General features: G+C 42.5%; 1 protein-coding gene across 4 annotated transcripts; it reads left to right on the top strand.

Annotated features, from left to right (window-relative positions):
- Positions 1-4,059: 4,059 nt before the first annotated feature.
- On the top strand, positions 4,060-20,502 carry PRPF18 (pre-mRNA processing factor 18). Of its 4 annotated transcripts, none has more exons than XM_071424077.1 (11): positions 4,060-4,176; positions 5,769-5,846; positions 5,979-6,005; positions 8,751-8,855; positions 10,104-10,217; positions 12,007-12,153; positions 13,812-13,880; positions 14,585-14,725; positions 15,158-15,229; positions 17,365-17,520; positions 19,881-20,502. In XM_071424077.1, exons 1-11 carry the CDS (start codon positions 4,111-4,113, stop codon positions 19,959-19,961), a joined length of 1,056 nt encoding a protein of 351 aa, XP_071280178.1. In that variant the 5' UTR covers positions 4,060-4,110; the 3' UTR covers positions 19,962-20,502. The 4 variants fall into 4 exon arrangements, with proteins under 4 accessions (XP_071280178.1, XP_071280179.1, XP_071280181.1 ...); XM_071424080.1 differs by lacking the exon at positions 4,060-4,176 and adding an exon at positions 4,222-4,240; XM_071424079.1 differs by lacking the exon at positions 4,060-4,176 and adding an exon at positions 5,125-5,696.
- Positions 20,503-23,582: the final 3,080 nt, after the last annotated feature.

Genomic DNA, 23,582 nt, shown 5'->3' with positions numbered 1-23,582 from the left:
ACCCAAGCTCAGTTGCTGGGAGCTCTCAAGACTCTGCAAATGATTTTGTGAGAGCTTAAAGGCCTGACTACAGCCCTGACAGCAAATATCATATTTATTAATCACATGAGAGACAGAAATACACTGCCATAGTGGTACCAAATCAGCAGGACTGCCCTGAAAAGCAAAACAGGAGCAGTAGAAAACAAATAGTCAAGCTTTGGATTTATAGCAATGATCTAATTGACTCTAATGAGTAGAGTAATGCCATGTATGATAAACTGATAATTTGAAATACAGCTGGAAAAGCACACATTTCACTATGTTAAAAATATCTTATACAGTGATGTCATCTAAGGGATCATTGCATGGATGAGGGACTGGCACAGGGAAGCAATTGTTTCCACACTCTCAGAATGGTGGTGACTTGGAGAAATCCTTTTGCAGTGTGCAGGAACAGTTTCCACTCCATGATCCAAGGATGATATCTCACACTGTGAGCTTTCATGAGCACCATGAGTTTGTCCAGCTAGTGGAGCTCCATCTACCCACCCTAGGGCCAAGGAGCACGTGTGAATGGAGACAGTCAGAGCATGAGAGATCCACAATGAAGCAAGCAGGGACCATAGCAAATTGCCAGCACAGATATTGCCTCAGGAAGATGTTCTAAGGAACAGAGGAGCTTTCAACTGTGCCCAGTGAAGACCTGGCCCAGCCATCTCACCAATCCATGTCCCTCAGAAAATGCTGCCCTGACCTCAAGGCAAAGAGGAGTCAAACAGATTTGCCATCCTGGAGATCAGACAGGAAGCAAGAGTGGATCTCTTCATGAGGTGTCAGTGAAAGAAAAAAGATATCACCTCTTCTTATGGATTAGAAGGTTTTGTAATCCCTTCAAAAAGAGAAATCTCCAATGGATGGATGGCACCAAAGATTTTCTTTTCTCTCTTTCTTTTTTTGGGGGAGATATTGGTGAATGTTCTCAAAAAAACAGAAGCAATATAACTACATATTTGCATATGAGTTACATACAGTAACTCTTCTGGGAGATGTAGTACTCTGGAGATTGCCACTTCTGGTCCATAGGACAAGACAAAGTCTTGATCACAGAGGGGATTTACATTACAGGATGCTTTGATTTGGAGGCAAGAGAGCAGAGAACCAGGTACTGGAAAAAGAGCAATTGTGGAAAGTTAAATCATCAATAGTGAACTTTTAGGTCACTTTTAGAGGTACAGCATTACTTTCCAACCTTGCCAAAGTTGTTTCACCAACATAAACTAGTCAGCTGCTTCTTTGTCCCTTTTACCCCTCCCTGACACCTTTTTTAAAAAAAAAAACCCAAAACAACAAACTGGGGGATCTTTGGTCTAAGAGTCACCTGGCAGTAACTGCATCTTTCTCACAAATACTGTCTGTGAGTTGGCTTTCCTCCTTCCTTTTGGCCTGTCTCTAATTGAGATATAATGTCTATCATGGTTTAATCCCCAATGGTGCACAGGTTCTCACTCTTCCCCAGCCACAGAGGGATGTGGGAGAGAATTGGAAGTGTGAAAGTGAGACGACTTCTGGATTGAAAGACAGTTCAATGGGACAGGAAAGGAAATAATAGTAATAGTAATGGTAATAGTAATGATGATAATAATAATAATAACAACAACAACAACAACAACAACAACAACAACAACAACAAAATACACAAAACAAATTATGCACAATGCAATTGCTCACCACCTGCTGAGTAATGCCCAGCCAGTTCCTGAGCAGCAGCCCCCAACCAACTTTCCCCCCTGTTACATACTGAGTGTGATGCCATACAGTATGGAATACCCTTCTGGTCAGCTGGGGTCAGCTGTCCTGGCTGCCTTGTGTCCCCCAGTCTCATTGCTGGCAGGGTATGAGAAGCTGAAAAGTCCTTGACTCAGTATAAACTCTGGTTAGCAAAAACTAAAGCATCAGTGTGTTATCAGTTATTCTCATACCTGATCCAAACCACAGAACTGCACTAAGTACTAGGAAGAAAATTACCTGTATCCCTGCCAAAACCAGGCCAGTGTGAGACTGGAGCAGGAAATGAAGAAGGTCTATAATTGTGTGTATTCTAGAATAAATGAGGGGGCAGCTGGCACTCTGACACAAGCATCTGGATTCCTTTACCATAAAGTCCACTACAGGGAATTCCTCCAGCCTCCTGACTTGTGCCCTTACCCAAATGTGGGCACATTCCCCCAGGACTCATACAGAGACATTCTTGGATGCTATCACCATCAGATGTGATGTAATTTCCTTTTAGAGAGCTCTGAGAAGCGTAGGAGGGCTCTTCCTGCTTCCTCATTGCAAAGCAATTGCATTCAAGCCTGAGGTACAGCAGTGCACGACTTCTAAATCCAGAACCCTCCAGCCTGGGGTTAAACAAGCCCTGTAAACCCCTGTGCCATTTTCTACAAGGAAGAGTCATGACACACAGCTCAGGTTATTTAAAGTGGGTGAAAAGCCAGTTGTGGTTACAACTCTCCAAAACAGGATCTTACAAAGGGGAAAGACGAGGAAGAAATCTGTAAGGACCTAAAGGTGAAAAAAAAAACACCTGAGAGGAGTTCTTACTCATTCTTCAAAGCTTTTCTGGTTTTCTGGACCCTTTGGACTTTGCAAGCCACAAGGTGGAAATAGCTGGAGAAAATCAGGTAAATAAGGAAAACAAGAGATTTCTTGATGTTACTACCTGTGTCACAAATGCTGAGAGGCTGATGACAAAAGCATTTAGCTCTGGGATCTGCACTCTAAGGAACTCAGTAACTACCAGCTGTCCTCAAGGCCTGAAGGAAGCAGATTCCAGATATCACAGGTATCCCACATGGCATTTACACCCTGTGTGGTTGGCCAGTAACCAGCCTCATTGAATCATTTAGGTTGGAAAAGACTTCTAAAAGCATCAAATCCAATCATTAACCCTGCCAAGTCCACCAATAACCACATCCCCACGTCCCACATCTACATATTTTTAAACACCTCCCAGGACTGTGACTCCACCAATTCCCTGAGCAGCCTGTCCATGTGCTTGGCAACACTTTTGGAGAAGAAATTTTTCCTGAGGCCATGATTTATCTGGTATTAGCTGTCATCTGCAGCCAAGGCCCATTGCATGAGGCACTGCACAAACACAGTCAGAGAGACTTTTCCCCAAAGATTTTTCAAGCTAAACAGAGAAGACAGCTGAATAAATTGCACTCAGACTCTCTTTAAAGAACCTGTCAAGCACCCTTTTGTAAAATCAGCTGTACTAAAACAGGGAAAGACCCCAGTAAAAATCATATTCCACCTCTTTTGCTACATTCCTTGATACAAAGCAGCTATATTTTGGCTCTGTCTCATAATTACTGTCATTATACCGTTGTCAGAACCCAGGAAATTTCTCTGGCTGCCCTGGAGTGCCGGAGCCCCTGCCCGGGGGGGGGGCTCAGAGACTTTGGCACAGAGCCCAAAACCCCTGTGCCTTTGATTTAGCCCTTGGAAAAAACAATTATCAACCTTTTTATGAAGAATTACAAGTCAAAAGAATTTAAGTAGAATAATAGTTAGTTTGTCACGAGGTGAAAAATAGATTTTTGGAGTTTTTAGAATGGGGGTTCAGGAGGCAAGATGGAGGACTCTGGGCGTGTCCAGCCTTTCTCCCTCTTCTTCTTGGCCTCCATCTTCTGCTGTGATGTTGGCACTTTTAGATTAGTTTAGAATAGAAGCTCCCTGTCTAACATAGGTGATAGGTATTGAGAAGTTATGGTAAATAATGTACATGTAGTTTTTAGTATAAAAGAGAACACCACCCCAAGGACGGGCAGTGTGCCTCATACCGCCTGTGTATCACTTTACATGATCTGCTTCCAACAACACTGTGATATTACATAAATACTGAACAAACCTTTCCTAATATCCAGTCTAAACGTCTCCTGGCACAATTCAGGCCATCTCCTGCCATCTCCTGCCATCTCCTCTCGTCTGTCATTGTCACCCGGGAGAAGGGCCTGACGCGCCGCCATCCCGCCGCTCCTCCCGGCCACCAGGGGGCGCCACGCGGCGGCGCGGCCTCCCCGGAAGTGACGCTGTTGTTTTCCTGCGCTGCTTCCCGAGGCCGCCATGGACATCCTGAAGCGGGAGATCAGCAGGAAGCGCCAGCAGCTGGAGGAGAAGGAGCTCCTGGGGGTGAGGGCGGCCGGCGTGGACAGCAGGAGCCGCCCGGGGTGTGGGCCCCGGGAGGGGGGCCGGGGTGAGGCGGGAGCGGCCCGGGATGGGCCGGAGAAGGGGCACGGAGCGGCCCAGGCCGGGTTTCCCAAAGCCGGGATGAGCCAGGATGGGATCGGGCAGGAGCCAGGAGGGGTTTGGGGGCAGGGGTCCAGCCTGGCTTTAGCCTCCCTGTGTTCCATGGGCTTTTGGAGCTGGTTTAGTTTATTTCGGGCACCGGGAGATGAGAAAAGTCAGTGCGAACTTTGGTGAACAGTGTGGTTTCTTTCCTCCCCACAGCTGCGTTCTTTCCATACCCGGGCAGGGTCTGACAGTGTGTGTGTGCGTGCCTAAAAACCCCATACCCGGGCAGGGTGTGAGCCTAAAAACCCCATATCCAGTCAGGGTGTGACAGTGTGTGTGTGCCTAAAAACCCCATATGGAGGCAGAGCGTGAGTTCTGTGTGTGTTCCTAAAAACACCATACCCGGGGAGGGTCTGAGCAGTGTTTGTGCCTAAAAACACCATATCCAAGCAGGGTGTGAGTGGTGTGTGTGCCTAAAAACCCCATATCCCTGCAGATAGTGAGTTTTTTTGTGTTTGTCTAAAAACCCCATATCTGGGCAGGGTATGAGTGGAGTGTGTGAGCCACACATTGTCACACCCTACCCATACCTGGGCAGGGTGTGACAATGTGTGGACCCCTAAAAACCCCATATCCAGGCAGGGTCTGACGGTGTGTGTGTGCCTAAAAACCCCATATCCAGTCAGGGTGTGAGTGGTGTGTATGCCTAAAAACCCCATATCCAGGCAGGGTCTGACAGTGTGTGTGTGCCTAAAAACCCCTTATCCAGGCAGGGTGTGAGTGGTGTGTGTGCCTAAAAACCCCGTATCCCTGCAGAGTGTGAGCTTTTTGTGTGTGCCTAAAAACCCCATATCCAGTCAGGGTCTGAGCAGGGTGTGTACCCACAGTACAGCAGAGCCCCTTTCAGGGGTGTCTAATTTTGAGTTTTGGCATCAGATGCTGAAGTAGGGAGCTGTGGTCAGAGGCTGTTGTAAGTTAGGCAAAGCATGAAGGAAGAAGTTGTAGTTTGTACTAATCGAGGAAAATGCTTTGGGGTGACCACATTTTCCAGCTGTTCTGTGTCTGGGATGTCTTTTCAGGCACATTTCTACAAAGCTCCTCCAGGCAAGCTTATAAAATACTGTGTGTAAAGGTGATCTCTCCCATCTCCTTGATTTAATGTCAAGTGATGTGTTTAGTGTGATTTATCTAAACAGCCTGGGCCTGGTTGTGCATGTCTGAGGTGAGGCTTTACAGCAGAGACCACCTTGGCCTTACATGACAAAAAACTTGGGTTTTCTAAAGTGCTGGCAAGCGCATTGTACTTTGAATTCTGCTTCTACATATATCCTGCAAAGTAACTCTATATGTTGCTGATTTCAGAGGTGCTTCCAGCTAGGCATCTCTGGGAAAGGATGTAGCTGAATTCACCAAGCCAAGTAAGAAAGTTTGAGCCATTTTTGCTCAACCATGCAAAACTGTGAACTGGTAACAACTCTCCTCTCTTTTAGAGCAATAAGAAGTATTTCAAACGCAGTGAGTTAGCTAAAAAGGAAGAGGAGGCCTACTTCCAGAGATGTGGCTACAAGGTATGGAAATTGTTCTTCCAGGACTTGGTGTGTTTATTTTGAAGTCTGCATTTTTTTTTTTTTTACCAACAATATCAATGTTGTTAATGATAATTGTTGTTCTTTGTTCAATCTGTTAATGTTATACATTAGCCTGTAAATGAGAAGCCACCTGGAGAGGTATGACTTTCCAAAACCATTTTCAATGCAGGAAAAGATATGCATGACGTACAGCTACTTAAGTTTGTGTTCTGGTTTGCCTTTTGTTTCTTTTTTTGTTTGTTTGTTTTTATTTGTGGAAAGCATGAAGTGGCTCGGGATCAAAGCTTGTCTTCCTTTCTTATGAAATTGTGCTGTTAGGCATGAACACTGGATCTGATATAGCCACCTTCCTCCCCTTACTGAGAAAAATGGATACATTTGGATAATTTTATCCCATCTTCATTGTCAAAATGTCCAAAAGAAATCAGTATAGTGTGGGTGTGCATCAAAAAAGATTTGCCAACTCTCCTAAATTTGTATTTGGGTTTTGGCCATTAAGCACCCAGCACTGACGCTGTGCAACAACAGCATTTATGTTCTTGCTGGCAAAATATTAGAAACAATTGGTAACCTCGGGTGCATTTTGCAACAAATGGGTGATCTGGAAGGCTTTATCTGCCTTGTAATGGTGTCAGGGCAAGAGTTTCCTGAAATGGAAAGAATGTTGTTGTCTTTTCCAAGTGTGTGTGCCTGCCTGCCTGCCTGATGGGGTGTCTGGGAGGGGGATGCATTCCCTGGGGAAGACAGTTTCATAATCTTGTTTGCTGTTAGAGGGCACAAATAGGAGCTTTGTTTTCCAGTGACCTTTACCCAGTTAGTGACTTATTCTGAAACCTTGATCTGTTTGTGCACATTTGAACATCAGTGCCAAAACGATTCTGGGAACGCGCAGCGTAAAGTCATGGGAAAGCTCTGGGAATCCAGCTGCTCTTCCAAGGGCACATGGCTGCCTGCTGCCTTCTGAGCATTACCTTGAATTCTTCAGAACCTCATGTGGTTCAAGTGGGGTTACCTGTGCTGCTGCAGCACCACTTTGGGTGTGAAATGCAACCCTGACAATGGTTTTAAAATAAGTTACTTTGTTAAATTTAGTATCTTTTTAGAGCCTCCCAGATTTTTGCATTGGTTCTTTACTCTATTAATGAGACATGGAACACAGACTTATTTCCTTTTAAATGCAGGTGCTTTTTTTTACTTTGCTTAGACTTAATAAATTGGAATAATTTCACTTGCTTGAAGAAAGCACTGAAACAAAATAACAGTGGTAAAGATACTGCTTATAACTTGGAGTCCAGCTGACAGAATGGATCAAATCTTTTCTTCCAGTGCTGCTATCTCTTTATGTTTTCAAGAATGTTTGTAAGTTAAAATTTGTATGTATCCTTCTGCTCTGGGACTATATTAAAAAAAAAAAAAAAATTACACCTTCTTCCGTATTTTCTGTCCCCTGTCAATTCCTCCTTCCCTGCATTGATGGAAATTTTATTTTCCCCCTCCCTTTATGTGTTAAACATTGATTTGTCTTTCCCTTGTTCATTCCAAACATCTGTACTTGTAGGATTGATTTTTTTCTGTGTTTGCTAGTACAGCATTGAATGTAGATTTGTACATCTGAAATTGCTGAATCTTGTAGCTGAAGCCCCAGGGGTGGATCCATCCCCACAGAGTCACAATGACACCTGAGCAAGGCTGGCACTGTCCCCTGAAAGAATAAAAAGCCTATTAAAAATAAAAAAAAAATAATTTCTGTCCAGTACCTTCCTCATATTGATCAGCCCAAATACAGAAATACAGGCTGCCCATGCACAGGGAATGCTGCAGGGTGCTCTAGCACTCTTTGGATTGTTTCCCTTTTAGCAAGTACAGAAAGGAAATAAATTAGGAATAAACAAGATATGAGTGAGCACTGAAGAGGTTTCCTGATTATAGGAATATTACCACCAGCCATCTGCTCCTGCTGTCAGAAGTGTTGAATTTGAGCTTATACAGGGAGCCGTAGGTACATGGCTGCTCCCTCAAAGTTACTTTGATCAAAGAGTTGTTTTGCATTATTAAAATACTGAATAATGAAGAAGGGATGCTCTCTTTGATTCAGGGACCTTCTTTTAGACTAAGAGGAATCCTGTTCCTATGAGGAGTTGTGTCTTTTTTGTCTTGTTTTGGTTTTTTTTTTTTACCTGTAAGAAACTGGCAAGGTTGTTAGAGAGGTGCATTACCTCAAACAAGGTTGGAGAGGTTCATTACCTCTCAAAACCCAACAGAAACTCTGGATCACTGCTAACTGTGCTCAGCTTGCTGAAACTGCAGGTAATAAACACTATAACTGACCCTGGGAGAGGCAGCTCCACTCTCACCCTGCTCTGGGGTTTTCCTTCCTGTCCTTCTGTCCGTGCATGTGCTGGGAGCTGCATGAGGAAGTGAGGCAGGCTGGGAGCAGTACCAGTATTTGTGTTTGTCAGAGTATTTTCTGTTTGAATAATTTCCCCCTTCTGGTTCATCACACATTGATGCAAATGGTCTTGCATGGGTAGGAAGGATGGAACAGGGGCAGGAATCAACAGGCAGAGGGTGGATTTGTTATTTTTGGCACCAGTGCTGGCATCTGCCTGCTGAAGTGACAGCCAAACTTGAGCAATTGTCCTTTCTGTTTGCTGGAGAGAGTGCTTCCTGCAACCTGCAGAAGTGTTAGTTCTTGATACCATCAAGAGCTTTTATTGTTTTGTGAGATGCAATTATGGAACAGAAGCCATTAAACTACGAAACTAAAGGTTAATTTAGTCATACTAAAGTCTGTGTTCCAGAGTTCTGTACCTTGCTATCATTTCCCATCCGTATGTGGGTTTGTTTCCATTGCACATGAGTAACTTTGTCTGTTAAATGTAGGTACAGCAGCAGGAAGAGGAGGAGAAACCACTGGCTACATCAAATCCAGTGCTGGAACTCGAACTGGCAGAGGAAAAGTTACCAATGACTCTTTCCAGACAGGAGGTAAAGTCAAAATCCATCAAGTGACTCCTTGAGTTTACGGCAAATGTACCTGAAATTTCTTGTTAGGGCTGTTTGATCCAGTGAACTGTACTTTTTATGGCAGTTTTATTTAATAATAAGCTTCCATTTTTGCAGTTAGCAATTAATGATTATCTTTGCTTATCAGGGCTCTGCTGTCCAATTGAATGCATAGGGAGCTGCAGATGTGTAGAGCCTCTCTGTTACAGGGATTTACACAGATATTTTATAACATTTTACAGCTCTTTCAGAGAGATACCCTAAATATCAGCATTATTCTTGGATAGCACTGAAGATGGCATGCTGACTTTTTCCAATATTTATTTTTCCCTGAGTTTCTTTTCTTTGTAACTTGTTGGTCTGGGCACAAATTTAGAAATCAAGTTTTGGAAGTTCACCTTAGCCTCTAGAAGAAACAGTCCTAAAGGCAGGGCAGCTGGGGTGTTCTTTGCCTTTTCTAAGGGTAAAAATGCCTATGTGGATTTAAGTTCACAAACAGATCCACACCCCAAAGCAGAAGCAGGAAGTTCAGAAGTACAGAATACACTCTAATCTTGGAAATACTGAAATTCACAGCTGAGGTCATCCAAGCATGCCACACCTCCCCTTAATTTGTCAGGATATTCAGGTTTTTATAGGACTTGTAATGGGGGCTGTTGGTTTTGTGTTTGGTTTGAGCTTTGAATCAAGTTGAAGGAGGCTTTTCCCCTTCTGTTATATCTACTTTTAAAGTAACTATCCCATTAGATTTTGGGACTTCATATTTCCCAAATGCTTAATGATGGGGGTTTTCAGCAGATCATCTCATAGCTGTGCTGGGACAACCTGCAGCCCAGTTCATGTTTTTATTGCCAAAGACAAATAGGTGAGTGAGATTATTGTCAAGTTCCTTTGTGATTTTGAAAATGGTTTTTAAGCTGTGCCAGAGGGATGATTTTTGTGCATTTGTTTAAACAAGTCAGAGCAGGAAGAAGTTTGGCTGTATCAGACAGCCTGGGATTTTATGCAGAATTTGGATCAGTAATATTTGGAATGACCTTTCACTGAAATACCGTGGGAATTTTATATTTAGATTGTAAAGTGTCTGGAACATTTTTTGACTGCTTAAAATATTGCCATTTCCTCTCCAGTCTAGCTCAGCTTGTTATTCTAAGCAAAGTAAATAAATCTGTCATTCTGGATTTTATTTTGCTTCCTTTATGCATCAGGGAGTGCTTTGATTCTTTTCAGGTTATCAGGAGGTTACGAGAGAGGGGTGAGCCCATCAGGCTCTTTGGAGAAACAGATTATGATGCATTTCAACGTCTGAGGAAGATAGAAATTCTTGCACCTGAAGTGAACAAGGTAAGCCTGGCTCTTAGTTATTTATTTGTGGTGGGGTAATGAATAAGTAACTTTAGAAAAGTTACTGAAAATCATTTTCAGTAGCTGTTAATTTTCAGGAGGAGGGGGTAATAAACATCAAAGAGAATACATGCTCTTGTCTCCTTTTTTTTTCCTTTTTTTTCCCTGAGAAACTATGTTAAATATCAAATTTTTGTGCAGAATTCCAATTAAGTTACAGAGTTCAGCCCTAGAAACCTACCAGGCCCTTGTCACTTGGAAAGGGGGCTTTCAGGTGGCACTAATACCCCAGCTTGTTCTGCCCTTGCTTTTTAAAGAGCAGAGAACTCATTTACTGTTAAATAATCCTGTGTTTGTGATTATGTGCACCCTGAGAAGGCACAGGTGAGTAAAAGCAGGACTGCATACTGTCTCTCTGGAATAGAAATGATTTTTCAAATCCTTTGATTCCAGAGCTATAACTTGTTATGGAAGTGTCATTTTTCCCCCTTCCCTTTAAAGTAGCCATCAACTCAAAAACTGACTTGAAGATCTAATTAATTTATTCATTTTGTCTTAAGGAATGATCAGTTAAGTGAGGAGATACAATTGAGGTTTGTTTTGCATTCACTGTTAACCAAGTTTACAGCCTTACTGACAGAGTGACAGTTTGCATTTTCTTCCCTATTTTGTGGCAAACTGAATTGTTTTAAGTGTCTTTCCTGGGGCTGCCCATAAAATGGAAGCCTTTTCCTCTGCAAGTCTTTAAAATATAGATAAACAGATCTAGAAAGAAAAGCTCTGCTAATGAAAGCTTCCCCTCCAGTGACATGGATCACAGGAGCAGGATTAGGAAATAGAGAGCCCATAAACAGGGTTGTGCTGGGTTTTTGTTACATGTTTCAGTCACTCCTGTTGCTGTCTAGGGGGATTCTGGACATTGCTTATTCAGTCAGCCTTGTGGTTCAGACATTTTTAGAGTAACTAAATGATTAATAGAAATGCTCCAGACAGCTAAGTATGATGATGGAAGAGGGGAAGTAACTGTGCATATCCATTCCCTGTGGAGTAGCTGGATTTATCTGAGGGTAAGAAATGTCATACTCCTTTATAGAGCTGTATATTTTATGTCTCAAGATGAGAAGGCAAATCCTTCAACTGTGGTTAAGGTGAATTTTGTTCTGTTTGAAAGGTTCTATTTGAAAGAACCTTTTAACTTTATATATGGTTTTAAACTGATTCTGGATTTTTTAGTCACCTCTTCTAAAGTTGAGGGTTTTAAGCAGTGAATCTATATAAAACATTCTACTATGTTTAAGTAATTTGCAATAAAAGGAAACAACATTATTGTTTTATGTCTGGCACTGAAGGAGTGAGACTTATTTACAACTTTTTTTCAGGGGAGATGTGAAGACTTGTAGAGCTGATGATGATTGTGGTCTGGTTTTCATTTGTTTTGGGGTGGTTCAATGCATTGCTTGGAGAAAATTACTTGAAGAAAGTCCTAGAGGTTGATTCCATCCTCCAGGCTTTTTTTTTTTTGGTGAAAATACTGTAAAAAGTATTTTTCATAGGTATGAGCACTTGAGAAGTTCATGCACCTGCTTTAAGTGTTGAAGCAGAAACTGTTGTTGGAGTTCAGTTAAATTCAAACAACACTAAACCCTTATGTGTGTTTTTACAGAATTTGCACCTTAAACAGAAGTTAGATGCTCACATTGACAGTGCTGAACTGCTTTTATTTGCTTGAGGGTTTTTTTATAAACCAGTCTCTTTTTTTTTTTTTTTTTTCTTTTTTTCTGTTTCCTAGGGCTTGAGAAATGACCTGAAGGCTGCTTTGGATAAGATTGATCAGCAATATCTGAATGAAATTGTGGGTGGCCAAGAAGCAGGAGATGATGACTCCCAGAATGACCTGAAAGTCCATGAGGAGAATACTACTATTGAAGAACTAGAGGTATGGGATAGGTCACAATTAATGGATGTTAGATGTAGAATGTTGCTGTGAGAAAGCTTCAGGATTGTTTAGACAAAATTGTCTTCTTTTCAACAGCTGACTTGGGCATTTTGAAGTATTCTTGAGGAGAAAATTTAGGTTTCCAAGCTTGGAGTTGCACTGCAGGTGCCTACAAGAGACAAATGAAAACTTAAGTGGTCTTTGTTTAGAACACTTCATCCCAAAGGGGACAGGTGTTGCCTGCAAAGACAGTGATACAGTAAAGATGAATTCTCCAGGATTTCAGAAGTAGAGAATTTAATTCCAGTAGAGTACCTAGGCATAAATGCCAAAGCCTTTCCAATAAATATTTGAGAGGGTAATAAAGTCAGTACCAATTAATTTTCCCTATACAAGGAAAAAGGACTCTGAAAAATACACACACAGAAAGAATATTTGATATAAAAACATCTAGGACAAAAAAAAAAGAGCATCAGAAGGAGGCAGACCACAGGAAATACAAGTGCAGACATAATGTGTCCCAAAAACTTGAGTGCAAGTGGCTGCTCTGTTCTGAAAGAATCCTGTGGTGTTTGTGTGAGTGAGGCCAGGAAATGCATTCAGCACCTGGTGTTTCAGGATAATGTTTTGAAAAGGACATTAACTTGAGCTGAAGACTTTTACCCTTAATCTTCAAAACTCTTTGCAGGAGTTAATCTTCATAACATCCTCCAAAAGTGTGTTTACGAATAATATAATTTATAACTGAAAGCTGAAGTGAACACATTATTATTAAGAAATAGTCTGGGTTTTTTGTTATGTGCCAGAGGTTCTGGTTTAAAATAACTGCAGTACTAGAGTGGATAGCAGCAGTTGTATTGCACCTGAATTTTATTGATCTGTTAGCTCTTAAAATAACCCCTTTTTGTGGTAGTAGGGCAGGCTTGGTTTGAGCTATGCAAGCAATCTTTTTCTAAAAAGTTTGAAAACACTGCGTCTTAATTTTATGTTTCTACAGCTGTATTGCCTTGAGCATGAAGGCTTACATTGAATTTGACTTCAAATCTAGGAGATTTTTAAAAATAAAACTCACTTTGGAAACATGAGGGCAATGGAAATTGATAATAAATCCAACTATACCTACTGGAAAATGTTTATAAAACTTACTGTTAGTATTTACAGTTTTGAGGTTTTGGCAGGATGGTGGAGAATTGGAGCATACAGCTGGGTTTTTTTAGTGGTTTGTTGCTAGGTTTTGGGGTTTTTTAAAAAAAATTGTTCCCTCAAATTCACAGTTGCAATTAAATTATAAAAAGCCCCAGTACATCAGAGAATTGAAATAGCATAACAAAATAATTAGGTTAATTGATGGCTTTGGGGATCTCAAAAAATGCAGTGCACCCACAGTTCCTCTTAATACAGTGCTGTCAGCTGCTAATTATGCCAATAATTTAGTAGTAATGACTGAAGAATTACTGTTGCATTGACTTTGCAGAAATAATCATATTGCCATTGTGATGTAAATGTTTTTAATAGATTAACAAATTTCAGTAGCGTTTGTAGCTGTTCCATGACCAGTGTTTGGGACTTTTTGTGGGATTTATTGCAGTTGGTGGTGCAGTGAACCAGACTAGACTAGACAAAGTAGAAATAATGGCCCTTTTTTCCCCTTGTTCCAGGCTTTGGGAGAATCCTTAGGACGGGGTGATGATCACTATGATATGGACATCATAACCAAGTTCTTGAAGGTAACAAACTCTAATTATTCTGTACTTGTGTCATATTGTTTCTTCCATGCAGATACATTTCAAGGATAGAAGGATGGGTTTCAGCTGCTTGAGAGGAAAATCTCACAGGTTATGTGTAAGATGTGGGTTTTTTGAAATGCTTGGCACTCCACAGCCTATGTTAGTCACAACAGTGACTTGTGCCAAATCTGGGAAAGAGCTCTTGGGAGAGCAGCAATTCTTCAAAATCTGCTCCTGCTTTTCCAGACAAAATAAACACGGTTTTGATTTTTGTGTGATATTTGAGGCAGTTGTCTGTAGCTGCCTCTGTGTGGCATCAAAACGTTTGGAGGAGTTTCCTTGGAACAGTGCAAGCTGAATTGGAATGTCACCTAATACTGGTAGTGAAATTAGGGAGTTTTAAAGGAAGTCCACAGGTTCAAGTGGATGGCAGGAAATTGTTTCCTGGCAAGAACCCTGTGTTGCCTCTCAGCTGGTTCAGCCAGTGCCTGTGTAGCTGTTGTGGTAATCAAAGTCACAGCAAGAGCTGAAGCTTTAATTTGTGTGTGCACATTTAAGATAAGAGAGTTGTTCCTATCCCTCTGAAAAAGGTTTTACTTTCTTAACTCGGATTTCTCCAAAAAAGCCTCACTTTGCCTTGCTGGCTTAGCCCTGCGTTCTGTCAGTAGATGGCACCATGACACAGATGTGCTTGCTCCCTGCAGTTCCTCCTGGGAGTCTGGGCCAAGGAGCTGAATGCCAGGGAGGATTACGTGAAACGGGGCGTGCAGGGGAAGCTGAACAGCGCCACCCAGAAACAGACCGAGTCCTACCTGCGGCCGCTCTTCAGGAAGCTCCGCAAAAGGGTAAATCACCTCGAAATGCCTCTGCTTTGATTGCCAAGCACCCACATCAGCGCCCTTGCCAGGAGAGGGGATAAGCGAATTGGTGACAGTTTCTGTATCTGCAGCTCCTGACACCCAGTTCTGATCTTATCTCAGTCAGTGAAATCTGCCCACTCACTGCTTTTCCAGCTGTTTAAAGCAGCACCTGCTCCCTGGGTTGCAAACATGACGGAAAATTGGGGTTGCATTTTGCACTTTGCCATCAGCTACCAGGTGTAACCACTTAACCTCTCCTCTTCAGATCCTGCATCTGAATAATGAACATGTTTTCCTTTGTGAAACTCCTCAAGCAAGGGTAGTTGCTAAACTTTGCATAAATGCTGAGTAAGATGATTTTCCTGAGCTTCTGTTCTGAAGTAAATGTCTTTTCTTTCTTTCCCCTCTCTCCTGTAGACACTTCCTGCAGACATCAAAGAATCAATAACAGATATTATTAAATTTATGTTGCAAAGAGAATACGTGAAGGTATGTTTGTTTCTACTTTTCTGTCATGTTCACGCTGTCTGGTTTTAAAAGATTGAGTTTATTGCTTCAGCATTCCCATATTTTTTTTTTAATTTTGAAGATGCATAGCTGGAAATACAACATCTATCCCAACAAAATGAAAAATGGCTGTGAAATGTTAGGCTCTAAGTAGTGTTTGATCCACAGCCTGACAGAAGAGCTTTTGAGATTCATGAAACTGCACAGCTTTGTAAACATGAAGAAAATTTTTCTCAGAGATGGGTATATTAAGCTGCAGAGGCATTCCTCAAGGGGAAAGCTGATGTTCTAAGGTTAAATGAAGGGATTTAATAGTAATAGGGCGTTGATGATTAATTAATTAGGAAATAATTGAGGCAAACTGAGTTATTGACTATGAGGCACTGTCCCTTTCTTTGTCTAAACTCACATTAAGTGGCCTGGTAAGGTTGAGGTGAGTTAATGAGAAGATTTTTGGAAGAAGTCTGCTCACTGCAGGAGGCAGAAGTACTTTGGGACACAAGATCAAAGGCAGTATTAGGTTTTATTTGTAGCTGCCTTCAGAAGTGAAACTGAAATACCAATAGCATTTGCTGAAGCAGCTTGTATATGCAGAGGAAACTGAGCTGTCTTTTGCCTTTAAATTTCTAGTATTTCTTACTATTCTTGTGAGGATTTGACATAATTTGTCAAGTAAGCAAGCAAACCTTCTTTTGATGCTGAAAAAAACTTGGTATGGCCTGAGGCAAATTTAATCCGAATCATTTGGAAGCAGAACTGAACATGTGGGATGTATGATAGTGAGATCTTATTTTGAAGCATTCTTTTTTCTCTTGGTTGTCATCATTATGTGGAAATTCCTTTCCAATACCATCTCAAACTAATGAGCATGCAGGAATGTGGTGTATCTCTGGGTTAATCAGCAGTGCTTCTCTCTCCTGGAGGTGATTGCCTTTAACTAAACTTCACAGAGATTTTGGATGGCTTGAGTACACATTTGGATGTTTTATTATTTTGTTTTTTACATTAGGCTAATGCTTTTACAGATGCATCCTTTTCAATTTTACTTCCTAAGAGACTTGCCTCTTTTTGCCTACTCTTGTCTTGTGTCTCTTTTTGCCTGCTGCTTGCTTTGTGCACCCTAGTGAATACTGTCAGCCACAAATTCTTGCTGCTTTGTTAGTTGAAAAGCTTGGAAGGTTTTAATTTTGAAATCAATGTGTTGACAGCAGGCAAATGCCAGAATACAAGTTGTCCACTCAGCCTTAATTAACCCTGTTGTGACAGTCCTGCAAGGGTCTTTAGTTGCATATTCACACTGTTTCATCACAAAAGTATATTTAAGTCAGCAAGTAGGTATTTGACTAAGACTGTTCAGATTCTGCCTCAGGTAGCTCTGTCCTCTCCTCAGATTTGCTTTTGGTCTGTCTGGCACCCCTGCCTTGTTCATTATTCACCTCCCAGTTTGTTCAGTGCTAGCTGGAAAGAATCTGCACCCACTGGTCATGATTGCTGCTTCTTATTGTCCAGTTTCTGAATAGGAGGTGATAAATGAACTCTTTATCAGTGAATTTTGTAGCTGCTCTCTAATAGAGAAGGAATGTCCTGTTCCACGTCCTTCAGGTTTTTTCTGCAATTGTATCTCACTTGCTGGTTCTCAGTTGTTATGTTGGGTTTTTTTCAGCTCTATACTTCTCTTCCTTTCTGCCTTTCTTTCTATTAATTTTCCCTTTGAGTTTTATCCCTGTTTTTCCCCAGGAATGTTGTCTGTTACAGCTTTAAAACAGGATCTGTGCTCTTGATGGGAAATTCCTGATCGATTTACTGCTGCTACTGCTCTGGCCTTAAGCATGGTTACAAATGCAACCTTATTTAACCAGAGATGGTTGAGTTGAAAATAATCCCAGGAAACCTAGTTTTGGTCAAGATAACCAGAGTGCCTTATCCAGTTCTGTTTTTTCATGAGGGACAGTGCACAGTCCTTGCTCCCCTCGGAGTTCCCCGTGGGAAGCTGCGTTGTGCACTTGGTGAATGCCATGCAGTGGCACCAGATCAGGGACACTGGAATGGGGCTTTCACTGCAGCTGGCAGTGCACAAGTGCTTGGTGTGGTGCTGAGTGGTGCCCTTCCCTCTCCAGGCCAACGATGCCTACCTGCAGATGGCCATTGGGAACGCCCCCTGGCCCATCGGCGTCACCATGGTCGGCATCCACGCGCGCACGGGCCGCGAGAAGATTTTCTCCAAGCACGTGGCCCACGTGCTCAACGATGAAACTCAGAGGAAATACATCCAGGTAATGGCAGCTTTGGGAATCCAACAGCTCTGCTTGTCTGGGGGGGTCTGTGAGAAACAGCAGTGTCATGGTAACATCAGGTGATGTGGTCAAAGGATCCCAGAAATGGGCAGGTTTAGTTTGTGTCAAGCAGAACATCCAATGGACAGTAGCTGGACCTGGAGGCCCTTCAGTGCTGGGCCAGGAACAGTCTGATGGGTTTTCTGAACTGCTGTGATCCTGCATGAGCACCAAAGCAGCTGTGAGGACAGGCTTGATTCTCCTGAGGCCTCTCACTGCTTAACTTGTGCTTTAAACATGCACAGAATTTAATACTGTAAAATTCAGTCCTACTGACTACTTCTGCAACTAATGTATAATATACTAATAAATATACTATACTAGAAATATACTATAATAAATAATATACTATATACTAATATATACTATATACTTATGTGTAATAAATGCATTCATTAATAAGTTCAGGAATCTGGGCTCAAAATTCCAGGTTTAGCTCCTTCTGGGCATCTTCATACTCATGTGGGTTTCTGGTTGTGGAAATGATAGCAGTGCTGTTTTTCTACTCTGCCCTTTCCACACAGTGGGTGGGAAACAAGCCTTCTCTCTTGGTATTGTTAAATGTGTTTGGCTGTTGCCAGTTGCACTTTCATTGAGATAAAAAAACCTTCTGGGTTAACTCTGAAGCCTCCAGAGCAGCATCATGGAGCTGGTAGGGGAGGTTTATAAATGTCTTCCTTCTTCAGCAGCAGGACTCTGTTGCTTTTCAGCTCCTGCAGATGTCTGCAAGGAAATTGCTTGCAAAATACAACTTCCCCTTCTGCTCTGAGTCTTTCTGTATTTGGGCTGTTGATAGAACCTTTGGTTTCTCTTCAACTCTAGTTTTTAATAGCATAACCTGAAAAAATATCATTGTGAAGTCACAGGGGCCTCCAGACACTTACAGAGACAACAAAATAAATTTGACCAATTATTTTGTAAGGTGAAAATTGGCATGTGGATTATGCATCTTCAGAGTCAGGTTCCAATTATGCTTGGAAGTATTTAATGGATGAAATTAAACTAAATAATGTTGTTGTGGTCTCTGTTAATCCCCATGTCATAAGGGTGAATAATTCATAGAATGACAGAATGATTTGGATTGAAAGAGGCTTTAAGAGACTGTCAAGTTCCAACTCCCCTGGCAGGGGAACCTTCCAGACCAGGCTGCTCAATAATTGGCTTTCTCTGTCCATTTGCCACTCCTGGAGCTGAAGGATCTCTACTCTGGAGTGTTGCTTGGTCTCTTTTAACATAACATGACCTTGTGGAAGATGCGTGTGAATTCCCCAGTTTGTCCCTTCTCTGCTTTTGGGCCTTCCTCTTTCGGCCAAGGAAATCCTTGAGTTCATCTTCCCACTGGGAATTGCATACCTCTGCTTCTAGATTACTCAACTCAGTGCAGCACCAAGACAGAGTTGGTTTTAAACATTTATGTTCTTCATGCTGGTTTTAGATATTTGGGTCTTGTTTGACAAGTTTGGTTCAACCTGGAGCACAGGGAATTTGTTACCCGTGCTCCCAGCAGCTGCATCAAGCAAACTTGTTCCAGATTGCAGCACTCTGGAGTGAGAACATCCCAAACAAGGAGTCACTGTGGTGCTGGGACAGGCTGTCCATGCTTGCCTGCATGAGAAGGGCCAGAGCATCATCCTGGTGAATCATTTTTTCATCATGGAGCTGCCTTCCATGAGGAGAGTCTCATGACAGGGCCATGACTCTGCCATGGTGGAGTGCAGTGTCACTGCTGAATTGCACTTCCACCACAGCATTGCCTTTCTTCTTTGTTAGACTTTTCTGTGAGACTTGAAAGAAAATAATCACAGGGTTCCTGTCAGGGTTTTGCCAATTGATGCCTTGAAAGAACTGAAAAGTCCACATTCTGCTTTTCTCCTTGATTGATTCAGTTTGCCTCTGTGATGTCCTGTGTCCACAGTTCTCCTCCTGAGAAGTGTTTGGTTCTTGCCTTAGCTCTGCAGCTTGTTTTGAAATTGCTTTTTGCTCTTTAGAATTAATGTTAATAGTCATCTTTCTTGTAAATATCTTTAATTATGATATCATTTATTCCCTTGGTGATAAAGAGGCATTAAAGAATTGCTGAGACTCTTCACTGTGAATCTTACCAGGTGGGATTGAAGCCTTTTTGATTCTGCCACAAACTCCTCTAATATTGAAGAGAGCCTCAAACTTTAAACAGAATAACTACCAAAATAAAAATCCCAGCCTTTTTAATTCTTCTTGTTAAGAATACTGTAGACTATTAAATTTGTTCAACAGCTGCAGCCTTATGACAGAATTGTCTTTGTTTTGTTACTTCCTAGGGGCTGAAGAGGCTCATGACCATTTGCCAGAAGCACTTCCCAACAGATCCATCCAAGTGTGTGGAGTACAATGCTCTGTGAGGCTCTGCTGGGACTCACATTTTGGCCTCCAGCACCCAGAGGATGCAAGAGGCAAACTTTGAGCCTGAACACCAACAAGAACTTGGGGTGGGCTTTGCAAAAAAAGCAGAAAGGAGGATTTTTTTTTTTACAGCTTCCTTTTCCCAAGCCCCATTTATTTAGGTTTATTTTGGAATCTGTGCCTTTTGCTGAACACATCCAATGTACAGCAGAGGGATGGGTTTTGAAGAGTGTAAGACCAAGACAATGACCAAGGGACAATGCACATGACAACTGCTTTTATTTCAGTTTGTTATTCAGGGAACTGTGCAAATTGAACTGTTTCCCATATTTCAGAGCTTTAGATGAGTCTCAGCCCTGCAAGGAGCATATGTGGAGCTTTTTTTGGCTGATTTTGCATTGGAGACTGATGTGGGGAGATGATTAGAGGGAAGCAGTTGAATCTGAATCTTGGTTATTTCTGTAAATATAAAGACTTTATTGGTTAATCTTTCATGTGGTATTTATCAGGAATAAAAAAAAAAGGTTTATGTATTTCTCAGCCTCAGTGCAAAGAGTTTTTGATCTTGAATGCATCTGATTTGGCTTTTTTTTTTTTTTTTTGGTAATGACATTTTTAATATGAACCTTCTGGGCTTGGGGGGAAGTAATCTTATGGCTTCTTGAGGCTTTCAAATTCCATTTTCATACATCTGGAGAAAATTTTCAATCTGCTGGGCATTGCAGAGAAAATAATCAGGACCTCCCATGACCATGAACAGTATTTCTAGCAGCCACAAATCTTTTACCATTGTGTATCCTGACTGGGGATGGGGAGGAAACTCATGGGAACGATGATGTCTAATTCTGCATAAACAGTGAAACATTGAAACTTTGTTAGTTTTGAGCAGAGGAAATGTGTCCCTGTTCCATTGAATGGGTTTGTCTGGGTCCTCACCTCAGCTGGCAGCTTGGGGCAGGAGCTGGAGCCCTGTTCTCAAGACCTGTGTCCCTTGGGTGTTCCCAGTGTCCTGTGGCACAGGGAGGGATATCAGCTGGGAAGAGTATCTTGGACAAATTCAGGTTCTTCTGGAGACTCTCTTAGATTCTGAAGTGCTTTTTTGGACACAGGAGATTTTCAGTCTGGAGTGTTTGACCCCAGAGAAAATGTCAAGAGTTTGGAAGTAATAAAATGAGGCTGATGAGACCTGGCTGTCCCTTGGGGGAAGGGCCTTTGGGGAGGAGATGGGGATTTGTGGGGAGCAGCTGGGCAGGTGTCAGGAGCATGGGAGGGTTTCATTGACAGTGCTTTCTGGTGATTTTCTTTGAAGTGCTCTGTCCAGATACTCTTTGGGGGCGTTATTGCAGTGGAAACATTTGTAACACTGCAACTTTATCCCTCTCCCCACCCCGACGGTTTCCTGAACTGTTTCTAAATCTTTATCTCGACCTTAGTTTTGAACTCTGTAAATAATTGAGGGACAATATTGTCCCTTGTTCAGAAGAGCTGTAATTTCCCTGGAAACTGCAGCAAGTGAGTGGCCAGGAGATGGTTTAAGGAGCATTGTATCATCTGCTTTAGTGGGAAGCAGATTCCTTAGGGGATCTGTAATAGTGCTAGATGGATTTTTCCTTCCTGCCTTGGAGCTAATTATTGAGGAGAATTTTAATGGTACCCTGAGTGCTGGTTTGAGTGGGGATGTGCCTCCTGTAGGGATGTGAATTTGAGGTTGGAATGTCTTAGTCTGATCAGGTTTTAAGGAATGCAGTTGAAGCAATGTTGCTCCTTGCTGACAGTCCCTGAAATACAGCTTGAGTGAATCCCATGATGGAAGAACTTTATCCCCTTGCAATCCCTGGAATGGTGCTGTGTGGGGAACTGAGGAGCTGGGAACTACTTTCTCACGGCACATCAGGCTAAGAATTTCCAGCTGTCCAGCACGTGAGAGCCAGCTCTGGTCCTCAGGGGACAGGGGCCAGGGGGACACTGTTCCAGCAGCTGCTTTTCATCATGGCTTGGAGGCTCTTTGCAGCTGCATGGCCCCAAATTGCAGCTACCAGACCGTGATCAAATAGTTAATAATGCCTCTTAGCCAAAAAAATCCCAACCCTCAGTCACTGCAGGGAGGAGTGGGTGTGGTGCAGCTGTCACACTGCTTGACAGTTTGGGGTTTTTTTGTGGGGAGGGTATGTTTCAGTTTAGCAATTTACTTTTCCCTCTAGGCTTTTCCAGATGTTTATTTCTGATAATTCCTGCATTAGGCGGAAATAACTCTGCTGAATCCTAGGACTTGCAGCCTTAGGATGAAGTCATGAGTTCACCATGGTGGTGTCTGGAGTGGTTTTGGTACTTCAGTGCCCCTGGTAATTTGTTGCAGTCCCTGACCCTTCCCCAGGCCTGGCTGTGGAAGGGCCTGTGCAAGGTGAACTCTAAAACTATTGGTACCTGCCTGATACTGGTGTTATTGTGCCAAATGAAGACAGAATGGGTCATCAGAGAATGACATGGCCCCTTACCTGGAGCCCCTTAGACCCAGGATGCTGCAGAACACCACATTACTTGGATTTTATTATGGCATTTAGGTGGGAAAGGGGACAAAAAGCCCAAAGCTGAGTTTTCCCAAGCTGTGAGACCATTCACCCAGGGAATTTCCTAAGATTGTTGAGTGGTTGGTGGTTTTTCTGACAGAGCAGAACAGAAACTGCTGTGATATCAAATGGCCAAAGCATTTGCATGGGTATTTCTTTTCTCTATGAAGCACCTTATGATGGTTTTGCTGTGGAATTTTTATTTTTATTGAATAAATGACCTTTTTTCTTGTAACTTCTTTTTGTCCTCCACAGGGATGCAATCAGATTATTATAATTTTTTAACAGTTACAAAATTCAAGCACTTGAACTCATTTGTTATTCCATTATATTATTTTTAACACTTTTTTTTGTTGTTGTTGCTTGAAGCTGAGCAATGCCTTAAATTCCCTATTTGCTATTTGTGCTGCTGGGAAGGTTCTTAGGGTAGGTGTGTGTGAGATGAGTTTAATGGAGGAACTGGGTTCTTCAGCTGGCTGCCATAACATCACCACCATCACTCCAGTCTTGCCCAAAGGATGAACCTGACTGGGGTGTAAGTGGCTTCACTTCTCAGGGGGAGGAGAGTGCTCTGACTCCTGCCCCCAGGGATGAGAACACAACGTGGTGCCTTCCCAGAGGGCTGGTGCAGGGTGGGCAGTGCTGGTGTCAGACCTGGAGCAGCCCTGCCCTGGAAGCTGAGGTGCTGAAGAGTGAGTGCAGCACTCCTGGAGTCACTGCCAAGAAATCTGAGCCAAGATCCCAGAGTGCAGGTGTCTGAAAACCTTTGCTGTGGCTGTTTGGTCCATCCCAGACCCTCCTGGGGATTTACTGCAGGCAAAGGTGATGAACTTCATCATCATCATCATCATCAGTAACACCACTTGGTGATGAACACGCCTTGTTCCTGGGTGATGGTCACAGGGGCTTGCCTGGCTCTGGGCTGCTGCTCCCAGTGGGATGTGGGGGGATTGGGTGCATGATACAGGAGGTGCTGGGAGGGGAAGAGGCTCCCTGGACAGTGGGAATAAATGGAAGGAGCAGGAAGCACTGGCAAGTGTGGGTGGCCCCATG

Source organism: Agelaius tricolor, unplaced genomic scaffold (genome assembly GCF_023055355.1).
Source record: "Agelaius tricolor isolate 1412-34295 unplaced genomic scaffold, bAgeTri1.0.p SCAF_3, whole genome shotgun sequence".
Lineage (NCBI taxonomy): Eukaryota > Metazoa > Chordata > Aves > Passeriformes > Icteridae > Agelaius > Agelaius tricolor.
The sequence above is the reverse complement of the archived record's forward strand: the minus strand, read 5'-3'. Positions and strand labels throughout refer to the sequence as shown.